Genomic DNA, 14,981 nt, shown 5'->3' on the forward strand with positions numbered 1-14,981 from the left:
GCCACCTGGGACCCAGAGGTACCACCCCACAGTCCAGGGCACAGACCTGTGGTACAGACTGTAGCGGGCTCGCTCCTGGCACTGGGGCCCCCCACATTGAGGGCTCGCACACAGATCGTGTAGCTCTGCCCAGGCTGCAGCTGTATCAGCGACTCACAGGTAGGGATGCCAACCACGGACCTGGGGAGGGAAGTGGAGCTGTGGTCAGCGTGGGGCCAGGGGACCCAGACCCAAGCCTGGCTGTACCTTCCAAAGCTGGCATTGTGAAAATCATAGTCATAGTCATTGTCCTCTGGCCCACAGCAGCACAGCCAGGCATATCAGCTGGTCCCTGAGGAGCCCACAGCCTCCTGCTCACCTTTCTCTGGGGTGCTACTCCAGATGTGTGGCTGTCTCCCTCCTGAGCTCCCCCTGGATTCTCAGGTACCTGGCACTGTGCTTGGCAGATGTCTAATGTAGTGTCTGCATCTGGCTGTGCGGGTCATAACCTGTCCGAGGGCAGAACCTGTGGACCACTGACCACAGCATGTGTGGAAGTCTCAGTACATGTCTGTGACCAGGTGACTGACCAGAGCTGCAGGGGCCCAGCCCAGGGTTGTTAACCCTCCACAAACTTCTGCACAGCCTGCTGTAAGCAGGTTCTGTGTCCTCCACTGCCCAAAGCTGCCAGCTGTCAAAGATGGAAACCCTGGTGGCCCAGGCCTAGCCCTCATCCACCTGTGAACACTGCTCACTCTCTCACCTCCAGGTGAACGTGAGCCCACAGATGGACTTTGGCAGCAGACAGTACTGTTTGTGTGCTGAACTGCAGTCTCTCTTGTCTTTTCTTTTCCCTCTCTTCCCTGAATGCCAGCCAGGTTGGCCCCTTGGTTCCTCCAGCGCAGCCAGCTCACTCCTGTCCCAGCCCATGTCCCTGCAGCCCTCTCTCCTGGGTGGCTCCCACATCTGCTGTTCTCAGGCTCACTGGCTCCCATCTGCAGGACACAGTTTTAGTGTCTGTTCCACCCAAAGGGGTCCCTGTCTCCACCCCATACTCTAGTTTATTACATTTCTTTTTCCTTCCTAGCACTTCAGTGCCCCAGAGCACAGTGTTTCAAACATTGCTATTTTTTTGGCTTTTATTTTTTATTTTGGCTGTTTCCCCATCTAGCTGTCATCTCCATTAGGGCAAGAGATGCATCAATCTACGCCACCCTAACTTGGCACCATCTATGGCATGCATGCCATAGCAAACTATACTCGTCTGTCAATACTGACTAGTCTGTCATCACTGACTATCTGTCAATACTTGAATGGGAAACCTTAATTTGGCTTTATAAAAAGTAAACATGAGCAAGTGCAAGGACCCGAGTTCGATCCCTGGTACCAAAAAAAAAAAAAAAAAAGTAAATATGAGGTTAACCCCTTATACTCTTGGTCATTCTTCACCTTTGATAATGGCATTGCAGCTGCTTCATGTGAAAACTAACCTATAACTATGATTTCCCATGTGTCACAAATTCTGACCTCTCCAGATCACCTTTCCAAATGCTCAGCACATGCCTTTGTGACTCACTCAGTTACCCCTGAGGTTGCTGGCATTTCCACCTGGGTCAGCTCCACGGTATAGGAGTCCACAGGATTCAGGTTCCCAGACTCCCAGCAGATGAGCACAGCCTCTTCACAGCTCCTTATCGCCTCAGTTTTTATAACAGGGGGAGAAGGGGCTAAACACAGGGGAAAGGAGAGGTGAACAACTGTCCTGTTCCTTTCTGGCCATTGTGTTCACAGTCACAGACAAACACCACAAGCACCCTGTCCACCCATGTGAAAGATTCAGTGCCATGAAGAACACCAGGGGATTTTCCAAATGTCCTGGAGCAAAGGATGGCTAACAAGATTCCAGTGTCAGTGTGACCAAGTGTAGCACTTTTATATTTTGGCACCAACCATGAGAAAATGTCCCTGCCATACTAAGTGTGTAGATTTAGTGTATCAACTGAACGAAAAAGGTCACATAGTTCTTCCTGTCCTTGCAAATGAAATCAAAGGCCCTACCATGTCTAGAACTTGTAACTCTGATGTCCTCTTGAATGAAAGCCCTGTGACAGGAAACAGTGGTCCCATTACCTGTCATGTATACTGCATGCTCACTGGAGGGACTGGGGCCAGCCCTGTTCTTGGCTATGACCCAGAATTCATACTGGGTATTTGGTTCAAGGTTTGTCACTGAGCAGTATGTTTCTTTGACGGTCACTGTAAACTCTAGGAGGAAAAAAAGGTAAGAATTCAACCTTTAAAATAGGCCAAGTAGAAAAAAAAAAAAAGGAAATGAAGTCTATGTAAATAGGGAAGGGTGGACGGGTGAAGGGAGCACAGGTAATGGGGAAAAAATAAGAACCAAGATACATCATGTACAGGTACAAGCACCCAATGATAAATGCAAATGTATTGTGTACCTAAAATGTACCAATAAAAGAATTTAAGCAAAAATAAAATAGACCAAGTGATTCCAAATCCATTGTGCTGAATCTCACTATAGTAGATGGCAGAACTGGGTGCAAATTACTCCCTCTATGCACACCCCTCTGCAGTGTGACTTTGCAGGTATGGTGGCATACACCTATAATGCCAGCTGCTTGGGAAGCTGAGATCCTGTCTTAAAATAAAAAAATAAAAAGAGCTCAGTGATAAAGCATTCCTGGGTTCGATCCCCAGTAGCCCTTCCCAGAAAAGATTTTTTTCTTGCCATTCCTTGAAGCTAGGCCCACCTACGTGACTTGCTTTGGACAATGGGGCAATGACAAACAGGATGCAAACAGAGGCTTGGGAAGTTCGGTGCTCGCCAGAGCCAGCCTTCCAGGGGACATGGAACCACACAGAGAGGCCCCAGCACTGAAGTCATTGCAGCCTTCATCTATGCCTTCAGCTGGGGCACAAGTGAGTGAGGCCATACTAGACCTGGCCCTAACCAACGTGGCTCCGACCAGAATTGCCCAGCCAATCCAAAGCATTATAAGGAAGAATAAATAATTTTATAAGCCACTAAGTTGGGGAAGTGCTGATATGCTGTAAAAATGGGTACAACTCTGACCTTCCTAAAATCTTGTAAGGCAGTGGTAGCTCATTAAGCCACCCTTTGATATTGGCTCTAACAACACATCCATTTGAGAGACCTCCGTGGATGGCCGTGACACAGCTTGACATGGTGGCATCTGCATGTCTGCAAGGGGTGCCAGTAGGGCTTGACTCCTGGTGAAGGCTGTGGCTAATCAGCTCTTTCCTCTAGAACTGCTTTCCTTCCTGGCTCCTGGGAAGCGGCCTCACCTTCCCACCTTCTCATTCTGGCCTGCGGTCCTGATTCTCAGCCTGGTTCTGCCATAATTCACTGTATTCCCATAGACAGGTCATTTCTCTAGACAAGTCTCAGCATCCTCATCCATAAAATGGAGCTCTCCAAGTCTCGTTCTGGGAACTCCCCTCTGATCTCATGCACCTAGGCTGGCTTTGATCCCCTGATGCCTTCAGGTAATCAGAGAGGGTTCTGCATTCTGATCTTCCCTTCTTGCTATGGTTTGATAGGTATCCTATAAGTTCAAGGCTTAGTTGAACCCCATGGGGCCATGGGGAAGTGGCAGAACCTTCGGTAGGGGGCCCTACTGGGAGGAAGGGAAGTTAGTGAAGGCATGGACTTGAAGAGCATATTGGGGCCTCAGCCCTTTCCTGTCTTTCTCGTGGCTCCCTGGCTGCTATGAGGAGAGCAACTTCCTTTGCCACACATTGCCACCATGTGTAGTGTTTCATGATAGGTACAAAGTCAATAGGGCCCAGTGACCCAGGACTGAATCCTCTGAAACAGTGAGCCAAAGTAAACCTTTCCTCTTTAAAAACTGATTTACTGCAGGTATTTGTTACAGTTTCTCCTGTAGCACAGGGTTGCTGTGAGAAAAGCCTACCTCACCCTCACATGTCAGAATGTGCTAGAACCTAGCCCTGCTGGGCCTCCCAAAGAGGGGCATCTCTGGCCTGTCCTGCATCCTACTCAGGCAGAGACTGATTCAAGGACAATTCTGACCTGTTGGCTCTGAATACACTCCAGACACCTTGGGTTGGCCTTGTGGTTTTCCCCAGCCAGGACCCAACTTGCCTTTCTAGGCCTTTCTGCCATACTCGCCTGGCTGCATTTCACACTCTGAGGTTCCCAGGTCATGAGAGCTCTGGGGAAGACCCCTCTCTTCTCTACCTTCCCAGCTCCTCTGATGGGCCTGAACTGTTCTCATGGCATGAGCATTTTCTGGGCAGGGCCTCACCTTCTTGGTCCTTCCCAGGTGGGCTGTCCTGCACTGGCCGGTAGGACAACCAATAGCTCTCCACGGTGTCATCAGAGTATAAGCTCCAGCACACCCGGACAGAGGAACCTGTGGCTGAGTTGGGGGCCTGTGGGTTTATCACAGGAGCAGAAGGAGCTACAAAAGGAAAAAAGAGGGCTGGGGATTTAGCTCAGCAGCACAGTGCCTGCCTGGCTGGTGCAAGGTCCTGAGTTCAATCCTGAGTACAAAAAAAGAAAAAAGAGAACACAAAAGGAGAAGGTTTAAGTTAAGTGTAGGATGAGTATGGCCCCTTTTATAGAATCACTGGTCCCCCAAAGCATCCGTGGCCTTTGGGGATGGAAGAGGGAACTTGGAAGAGGGAATGGAAGCCTCTCACCCATGAGCCTATAAGAATGACCAGTGTTCCCATTCCTACTTGGATAAATGGAGATAAGCTTAGGAAGCAAGAGTCGGTGACTGGGTCTCAGGCTGGGGTACTGTTTGTAGGTCCTGCACCAGGTCATGGGTTTCTGGCCCTTCTGGGGCATTTGAAGACACAGGACAGCCAAGCTCACAGTTCTGCTGCCCCCAGCTCTGGAGTAAACAGAGGAACAACATCCTTAAGCAGGATTGCTCTGCCTTTACTAGGGGGCATCATTACAATGAGAGTGGGTTAGGGTGGCCAAATTATGCTTTCTAGAGCCATCTTCTCTAAGGTCTATCTACTAAATTAACTCCTCTTCTCTGTGGGTTCATACTTCCACCTCTTCCACTCCCACAGAGTCTCACACACAACCTGGAAGAAAAGCAAGCCCTATTCTTTCTCTGTCCTTCTCCCAAAGAGCCCTTCCCTTCATCCCAGGATTTTAAGAGCATCCTTAGTTTCAAAATGAAACTGATCAATCCAGGTAAGAGCATAGCTAAACTTAAAGGAATTTCCTTGGCTATAGCTCATCTTTTCCTTTCTGGCCAGGGGCTAGAGGTCCATGCCATGACAGAGGTGAGAAGGAAGACACCCAAAGGACCAGGGTGTCCAGAAGATGACCTCTCTGCACTGCCAAAGAAGCCCCTCTAAGAGCTGTAGGTAAGAGGAGGGAGGGTTCGGGGAGCTTCCTGCCACTCAGGAGGCACTCGATGCATATGGGATGGGAAGGTCTGTATGGGAGCTGGGCACAGGATGGTAAAGAAGACTGTCAATGCTGATCAATGATCTGGGCCATGGTGCCTTTCCTTCCAAATGACCAGGCTTGATTATTGGACAGCACCATCCCCAGATGGGGGAAAGGATTATTCAGTATACTCCATAGCCCAGTGAAATCTTCCCATGACCTAGTGATTCTAAGATTGGTTTCTAAGACTCATGGTTAAAGATGTTTAATACCATCTGATTTATAATGGCTAAAATTCTAGAAACATCTTAGTGTCCAAAAATTGAGAATTAAATAAAAACATTAAGGTAGGTAGTCATTAAAATGATGTTGTGGATAAATTTATCAGTGAAAGTAAATACTCAACATAATTATTTTGTTAAAAAAGCAGATTATAGAACAATGATTTCATCTTTTAGAAAAACTCTAAAATAACATACATACCATTGTTCATAATTGTGTCATTGGGTGTTGATGAAAAAGAGAAGATGAGTAGTCAAAATTCTAGTATTATCTTTAAATATTGCAACAATATTATAAAAAGCTACTTGGGACTGTGTTATATGCTGTATGTACATTATCTTATTTAATTCTCATGTATCCTCGTAAGCATTATGATGTCCATGTACAGATGAAGAAACCAATACCCAGAGAGGTTAGGTAAATTGCCCAGGATCACATGGCCAGGAAGTAACATAGCTGGGATTCTTACTGGCTCAAAAGAATTCCAATGCCTGTCTCTCAGCTACCATGCTAAAAACAGTGACCCAGGAGGAACATAAATACAACATCCAAGGAAATTAAATTTGGGCTTCTTGCTTGATGTAAACTAGGTAGGAAGGCAGGTGTTTTAAAAATTAGGCAGACTATGAACAGAAGATACTTCAAGGCTCCCTAGAGCCTGATGTTCGTGCCCTGGACACTAAAAGTAGGCATTCACCCTGGGAGGGCAGCCTCTGCTTTCACACATACAAGCCATAAAGACAAAAAACAGAAAGTTGGGGGGAAACAATATTTGTTTCTAAATCCTTATAATTTTTTTAGACATCAAAGTTTCTCTCTCAAAGCTTAGGGAGTTGTTAGGGTTTTCTACAACAAGATCTTGTCATATCATGACTACAAAACAGGATAATTTTACTTTTTCCTTTCCAATTTGGATGACTATTTATCTTTCTTTCTGAATTCCTCTGGCTAGAACTTCTAGTACTAGGAAGAATAGAGGTATTGAGGAGAAAGAAAATGGTGGAGTAGTAACTGGTAGCAAAATTCAGCCTCTCTGAGATCCAGAGTCCAGACAATTGAAAATAACAACTTGTTGAAGAAAAAAGAGAAGCAGATCAACAGGAATCAGGAAGGAACTGACAGGAAAAATCATAAGCTACAAAGAAGTTGGTAAGGTGTTCCATAATGCACAGAAAGGAATAAAACAACTTAGACTCTTTCCCCAGCTCTTGTGGCTCATGGGGAGGAGAACCCAGCTCCTCAGAGGCAAGGTAAGCACCCAGGGCCAGGAGATCCAGGGAGAAGTAGCAGTAGAACCCCCAGCCTTTGTGAACTGCAAAATAGTGCTGGGTCTTGCTCCAAGTGGACTCCTTCCACACAGTGAGGAACAGCCAGAGAGGATTCAAGCACAGGCACTGACCATATCGCCAGAGAGTGCTTTGTCAGGCACCATTTCAGGAAGGCATTGATTATCTAAACCTGGGACTCAGAACAATTGAAAAACAACTTCACTTCAGGGCTCCAAGTGACTGGGGACTCACAGTGACTGGGTGAGAGACAGTCATGTGTGCAGCTGAGGACAGGGAGCAGGTTAGAAAGAAATTCCCTGAGAATTTTGAACTCAGGCTGGAAGGAAACAGTCCCCAACCCCTGTGGTGAGAAGCCAGGCCCAGCTTGAGTGGTGCTCAGAAACAGCCAGGTCCAAAAGGGTCTGCTGACATTAAGTACTTAAACCCTTACCTGTTGCCTTCATCCACCACAGATCTGAGGTCTGACTGTCTTCCCGATGCATGTCTCAGCCTGGGGTAAACAGAGGGGCCTCTGGAAGAGGGGGCATAGCTTACAAACCCACAAGCCGTAAGGCTGGGACAGTGATGGTAAGTCTTTTAAAGATGAATGCCACACTCAAACTTAAGCCCACTTATTTATGACAAAGTGCCAACACTGCAATTAAACCCGAATACTGAGGTTTTAGTTTAGAAAAAACAACTGATACATTAACATCTTTTGTTTTAAAAGAAAAACACAATAACGTGTGTGCCACAAGATTGCCACCACTGGGATAAGCAGAGAAAATCAAGATTAGCTAAAATCCAAAACTGTAGATCCTAGAAGGAAACTACTCTTTCAAAAATACAGAGAAAAATTTTTTTCTGCTTTTGAACTTACTTTTTATTTCTTAGTTCTTACTCATTTTCCCCCTTTTTTCTATTTTTATTCTCCACATTATTTTTCTGTTTTTATCTTCTGTTTCTCATTTTTTCTGTTAACTTTGTTTACTTCTGTAAGTATTCTTCTACTCCATTATAGGATTCTTTTTCACTTTTCTCTCATCTTTAGTTGCTTAATTTATAAAATTTTTCTTACTGCATTCTCCCATTTCTAACCTCCTATATTTTCAATAATATAACCATTAAGCTTTATTAATCTTTAAATAGTTAACTCTATGTTCTATTGTTCAATTCTTTCCTATCATTAGTGGAGACATAGTTATTGCATTTAGTAAATATTTGCTGTATGTCAATATTTAGTTTGTCTTAGGGTTTATACCATAATAGTAGATTTGCTTTCTAAGGGTAAGGGTGATACCTTATTGCTTCTTATGGTATGTCAATGTCCAGTTTGTCTTGGATGATATTATTGTTGCTGATTTAACTGATATTGCCAGGGTTGCATATTGTTGTTTTTCTCTGTATGCCAATACCTGTATTACCTTTGTGACATTAATACTACTGCAGTCCATTCCCCCAAAACTGAATGCTGAACCAATTACAATGCATTCCCGCCCCTTCCAATATTAACAGAGGTGATCAGATCTTGGGATAGAGGCAAAGAACTACAGTTAGTCTGCTTTACAGACTAAGGAGAGCTCCATATTGGCAGCAAAGTCTTTCCACTACAAGTGACCCCCTACCTAAGCACAAAACAACAAACAAAAAAACATGAGAAAGGCAAGGCAAAAAAAAATGGCTCCCAAAACTCCAGAGCTGATCCATGGGACTTTGAAAGCAAAAGCCACACACCTGAATTATTTGAAATGATAACAAAGGAGATTAAAAATCAGATCAAATAGGTGCTCAGTGGACTCACAGAAAATATAACTAATCAGATAAGACAGGTGATAAAACAATCAGGGAATTTAAGAAGGCACTCATAAAAAGCTAGCTGAGCTACACAAAATGTTACAAAACATGAATGACCGGTCTAGCAAAGAACTAGAGACCATGAAAAGATTTCAAACAGAAATCCAACAGATTAAAAGTTATACTGAAAATATGGGCAGCAGAAGTGACCAAAAGTGACCAATGTGAGGACAGATTATCAGATATAGAAGATAGGGATGCTTTCAAGATCAGTTACTCAGATACCTTACAAAAACAAGAGAATATGAAAAATGGATTCAGTATCTTCTAGAGACTACAAAGAAGACTAATTTAATTGGAATAAGTGAAAAATCAAAGAGCAGCACAAAGAGTATAAAAAACTTGTTTACAGAAATAATAGCAGAAAACTTTCTAAATATGGGAAAGAAATAAATATATAAGATATTATATCTTATCACATAGATAAGTGATGCAGGAGAAGCTGTTAAGGATAAAGCTATTAGAGGAAAGGAACAGCTCATTTATAATGGTAAACTTATTAGAATTACAGTAGACTTCTCAACACAAACCTTAAAGGACAAGAGAGCTTAGAGTAAAGTATTCTAAGTCCTAAAAGATAACAACTTCAAATCCAGACGTACCCAATTATATGCTGCAAGACTTTCTTTCCAAATTGGAGAAATAAAGTATTTCCATGACAAAGAGCATCTCATGAAATTCATGATCACCAAACACCATTACAAAAATTCCTCAAGGATACCCTAGAAAGAGACAAGGATGCCAATAATGTCAAAAATCTCATAGAATTAATACCTAGGCAGGGTGAACAGTTGAGCAGAGGGATGGGGTGGGAGATGAAGAAATAAGTAACAGGGAAATAAGGCAATAACAGGAATAAGTCAATATTTTTTACTAATAACAATGTGAATGGTCTCAGTTTCTCAGTCAAAAGACACAGATTGGCAGAAGGGGTCAATAAACAAAACCCAAGATATGCAGTATACAAGAAACACATTTAATCCAAAAAGAAATATACAGACTTAAAATCAAAGAATGGAAAACAGTACTGCATGCAAAGGGAACACAGGAAAACAAGGCAACAAAATGAGTAGCTATCCTAATTTCAGATAAAGTAGATTTCAAGCCAAACTCATCAGAAGATGCAAAGGCCACTACATTTTGGTTAACAGAACAATTCAACATGAATAGATAACAATTATAAATATATTTTCACTAACCACTGGCTTGCCTAACTTCATAAACAATACTGGACATAAAAAATCAGGTAAAAAACAACACAATGATAATAGGGGACCTCAATACTGTCACAAATAGATCAACTGGACAAAAAAAAATCAATAAAGAAATATCAGAGTCAAACCAGATCTTTCAACAAATGGACTTAATAGAAATCTACAGAGTGTTCAATCCAACAGCAACAGAATACACATGAAGCGTCTTCTCAGAAGCACATGAAACTTCCTCCAAAATAGACGACATGCTAGACCATAAAGCATGCTTAAGTAAATACAAAAGAATCAAAATTATCCCATGCATATTATCAGATCATAGTGCAGTGAAACTAGAAATCAGTGGCAAAAGAAACCATAGAAATTATGTATACAAGTGGGAATTATACAATGCCCTCTTGAGGAAGCTTCTGGGTTGATGTGCCACCACTCCCAGTGTAGAGTAGGAGTCTTCTCGGACAATGTACCACCACTCCCAGCACAGAGGAGGTGGCTTCCAGGTTGACGTGCCACAGCTCCCAGTGCAGAGGAGGAGGCTTCTGGGCCAACGTACTACCACTCCCAGCACAGAAGAGGTGACCAGTGCAGGCGCCAGCAACTCCCCCCCAACCCCGTCAAAATGAAAAGACACATAAACAAGCCTCAAAACCAGACTTCCAGATCACCTACATCAGCCCCAAAGGGAAAGGAGATGGAACACTCTGATACTCAACAACCTGGACTTCCTGAACTAGAAACAAAAGAGGATCTGGAAAAAATGAAATCAGAAATAATTTCTCAGATAACAGCAGAGATTGTGCCCATAGTGCAAGACATGATTAATAAATCTAGAGAGGACACAGATAAAAAAAATAGAGGAGCTGAGGAACATGATGGAATCATAGGAAACAAATGGAATACATAAAACAGATACAAACAGATTTCCAGGAGATTAAAAACTCGACTGAAAGTCTATGCAGCAGAATGAACCAATGTGAGGACAGAATTTCAGATATAGAAGATAAGATTGCAATTAGTGACCAGGAAAAGAAAAATTGCTTTAAAATTGTAAGGGACCACGAGAAATCAATCCAGCAGCTGCTAGACGATGCAAAGAAGAATAACATAAGACTGATGGGAGTCAATGAAGAAACACAAGAAAGTGCAGATGACATTAAAAAACTGTTCACAGAAGTGATAGCAGAAAACTTCCCAAGCAGGGGAAAAGAACTTGACATACAGATAAGTGAGGCATCTAGGACTCCAACTAGCCTTGATCAAAAAAACTCTACACATAGGCATATAATTGTTAAGATTCCAGAAACCCAACAGAAGAACAAAGTTCTACAAGCAGTGAGAGAAAAGAAACAAATCACATAAAAAGGAAAATCCATCAGAATCACAGCAGACTTCTCCATGCAAACTCTCAAGGCAATAAGAGCTTGGAGTGATGTATTGCAAGCCCTAAAGTAAAAAAGCTTCCAACCCAGACTGATGCACCCTGCAAAATATCTTTCAAAATTGATGGTGAAATAAGATACTTTCATGACAAACGGCACCTTAGGAACTTCATGAATACCAAACCAGCACTCCAAAAAATTTTAGACAATATCCTAGGAAAAGACAACGAGGATCACAACCCCAGGAAGCAAAGCAGAATGAATCCATCCGACACGACAAGAAATTAAACACAAAGGGGGAGAATCCAACACAAAGAAAAAGTCATGACAAGGACAAGTCCATACATATCAGTTATAACCATCAATGTTAATAGTCTCAACTCACCAATAAAAAGAAATAGACTAACAGAATGGGTCGAGAAGCAAGATCCAACAATATGCTACATACAAGAAGCACACTTAATTCAAAAAGGAACTCATAGACTGAAAGTTAAAGGGTGGAAAACAATATTCCATGTGACAGGAACCCGAAAAAAAGCAGGAATAGCTATCCTCTTTGCAGATCAAGTGGATTTCAATCCAACACTGACTAAGAGAGACAAAGAAGAACACTACATCCTTGTAAAGGGAACAATCCAAGAGGAAGAGATGACAATCATAAATATCTGTGCACCAAACACTAATGTGCCCAAATATATAAAACAAATACTAACAGACATGAAAAATCATATAAGCACTAACACAACAGTAGTGGGGGACCTCAATACCCCACTGTCACAGATAGATCAACTAGACAAAAAGCAAGCAATGAAATACCAGAACTCAATTAAACTCTTGAACAAATGAACTTAACAGATGATTACAGAGTGCTCCACCCACAAAATAAGAATACACATTCTTTTCAGCTGCACACAGGTCATTCTCCAAAACAGACCACATACTCACTCATAGAACATATTTAGGTAAGTGCAAAGGAATTGAAGTTATCCCCTGTATATTATCAGACCATAGTGCGATGAAACTGGAGACCAATAGCAAAAGAAACTTCAAAAATTTCATAAACACATGGAAATTGAACAACACACTTCTGAATAACAAATGGGTCACACAGGAAATTAAAGAACAAATCAGACAGTTCCTTCAATTAAATGACAATGACAATACAACATATTGGAATTTATGGGACACATGAAAGCAGTCTTACGAAGGAAATTCATAGCAATGAATATTCATGTTGGGAAAACAGAGTGAGCCCAATCAAACAACCTGATGCCGAACCTCAAGCTTCTAGAAAAAGAAGAGCAGGACAAACCCAAAGCTCATACAAGGGAGGAAATTATAATGATCAGAGCAGAAAAAAAAAAAAAAAGATCAGAGCAGAAATCAATGCAATGGAGACTAAGAGAACGATACAAAAAAACAATGAAGCCAAGAGTTGGTTCTTCGAAAGAATCAACAAAATTGACAAACCTTTAGCCAACCTTGTCAGAAAAAGGAAAGAAAAGGCCCAAATCCATGCAATTAGGAATGAAAAGGGTGAAATTACAACAGACCCAGCAGAAATCCAGAGGATCATCAATACCTACTTCGAGTACCTATATGCCAATAAGATGAAAAACACAGAAGAAATGGACAGATTCCTAGATATGTATGAATTACCAAAGTTGAATGAAGACCTAAAAATTCTAAACAACCCAATATCAATCAATGAAATTGAAAACGTAATTAAAAACTTAGCAACTAAGAAAAGCCCAGGTCCTGATGGCTTCACTGCTGAATTCTACAAGACATTTAGAGAGGAACAACTGCCACTACTGTTCAAGCTCTTCAATGAAATTGAAAGGGAAGCAATACTCCCAAATTCATTCCTGGAAGCAAGCATCACCTTGATCCCCAAAGCAGAGAAAGACCAAACCAAAAAAAGAGAACGACAGGCCAATCTCACTAATGAACATAGAGGCAAAAATTCTTAATAAGATACTGGCAAATAGAATGCAGAAGATCATCAAGAAGATCATACACCCTGACCAAGTGGGATTCATCCCAGGGATCTAGGGATGGTTCAACATATGCAAATCAATCAATGTAATATACTATATTAATAGAACCAAGGGGAAAAACCATATGATCATCTCAATAGATGCAAAAAAAGCATTTGACAAAGTCCAACACATATTTATGATAAAAACCCTACAAATGGGTCAGGGATTTACCTCAGTGGTTTTGCTGCCTGCTGCGCAAGCGCAAGGACCCGAGTTTGATCCCCAGTACAAAAAAAACACAAAAAACCTACAAAAAATTGGAATAGATGGTCTCTACCTCAATCTGATAAAAGCCATCTATGAAAAACCAACAGCCAATATCATACTAAATGGTCAAAAACTGGGCCAGGTGTTTAGCTCAGTGGTTCCGGTGCATGCCTCACAAGCACAAGGTCCCGAGTTCGGTCCCCGGTGCCAAAAAAAACAAGAACAAAAAACAACAACAACAACAAAAACAAATCCTTCACACTAAAATCAGGAACAAGACAAGGATGTCCACTATCACCACTTCTGTTAATATAGTTTTGGAAACATTAGTCATGGCAATTAGACAAGAAAAAGAAAAGGAATAAAGATAGGAAATGAAGAAGTCAAATTGTCATTATTTGCAGATGATATAATACTCTATATAGAAGACCCCAAGAACTCCAACAAAAGTCTTCTAGACTTAATAACCAAATTCAGTCAAGTAGCTGGATACAAGGTCAACACACAAAAATCAATAGCTTTTCTGTACACAAACAATAGACTCACTGAGAGAGAAATAGGGCAAACAATTCCTTTCATAATAGCATCCAAAAACCTAAAATACCTAGGAATCAATCTAACAAAAGAAATCAAAGACCTCTTCTCTGAAAACTATAGCACTCTGAAAAGAGAGATTGAAGATGATATCAGAAAATGGACAGACATCCCCTGCTACTGGGTAGGAAGGATCAAATAGTGAAAATGGCCATACTTCCAAAACTGCTATATATATTCAATGCAATCCCAATTGAAATCCCAGCAGCATACTTCACACACATTGAGAAAACAATCTAAAAATTCATTTGAAACAAGAAGAGACCCAGAATAGCAAAAGCAATTCTAGGTAACAGAGACATGGCAGGGGGTATCACAACCCCCAACCTGCAACTATACTACAAAGCTACTGTGATAAAAACAGCATGGTACTGGCAAAGAAACAGACCTGAGGACCAGTGGAATAGATTAGAAGATGCAGAAACAACTCCAGACACACTGAGCCACCTCATCTTTGACAAAGGAGCCAAATACCCTCACTGGAGGAAAGATAGCCTCTTTTAATAAATGGTGCTAGAAAAATTGGGTTTCAACTTGCCAAAGACTAAAACTAGACCTATATCTCTCACCATGCACTAAACTAAAATATAAATGGTTTAAAGATCTAAATATTAAAACAGAAACACTAAACCGGCTGGAAGAGAGTTCAGGAAGAACTCTTGAAGACATTGGTGTAGGAAAAGATTTTATGAACAAAACCTCAGTTGCCTGTGAACTAGCACAAACAATCAACAAGTGGGATCTCT

At 41.8% G+C, this 14,981-nt stretch overlaps 1 protein-coding gene and 1 long non-coding RNA gene across 9 annotated transcripts in view; one reads left to right on the plus strand and one right to left on the minus strand.

Annotated features, from left to right (window-relative positions):
- LOC101703149 (uncharacterized) overlaps positions 1-14,981 on the plus strand; it is a 37,185-nt gene that overhangs the window by 12,585 nt on the left and 9,619 nt on the right. Inside the window, exons 4-5 of one of the 4 annotated variants that reach the window (XR_015441831.1) lie at positions 5,263-5,373; positions 7,422-7,536. This is a non-coding gene — a long non-coding RNA (uncharacterized LOC101703149). Of the gene's footprint in view, positions 1-5,262; positions 14,081-14,981 lie in introns of those variants that run through there. The other 3 variants (XR_015441830.1, XR_015441832.1, XR_015441829.1) reach the window with 3 other exon arrangements.
- Fsd2 (fibronectin type III and SPRY domain containing 2) overlaps positions 1-14,981 on the minus strand; it is a 58,234-nt gene that overhangs the window by 7,905 nt on the left and 35,348 nt on the right. For 3 of the 5 annotated variants that reach the window (XM_021264881.2, XM_013075102.3, XM_021264878.2), the window contains 4 exons: positions 4,290-4,445; positions 2,110-2,244; positions 1,556-1,706; positions 47-180 (listed from right to left, as the gene is read on the minus strand). In XM_021264881.2, coding sequence (XP_021120540.1) covers positions 47-180; positions 1,556-1,706; positions 2,110-2,244; positions 4,290-4,445 — 576 coding nt within the window. The remainder of the gene's footprint in view (positions 1-46; positions 181-1,555; positions 1,707-2,109; positions 2,245-4,289; positions 4,446-14,981) is intronic. The other 2 variants (XM_087188522.1, XM_087188523.1) reach the window with 2 other exon arrangements.

The sequence above is a fragment of the Heterocephalus glaber genome, unplaced genomic scaffold (genome assembly GCF_053883595.1).
Source record: "Heterocephalus glaber isolate CG9 unplaced genomic scaffold, H.glaber_assembly_v1.0 deba00001531, whole genome shotgun sequence".
In the NCBI taxonomy this organism is placed as follows: Eukaryota; Metazoa; Chordata; class Mammalia; order Rodentia; family Bathyergidae; genus Heterocephalus; species Heterocephalus glaber.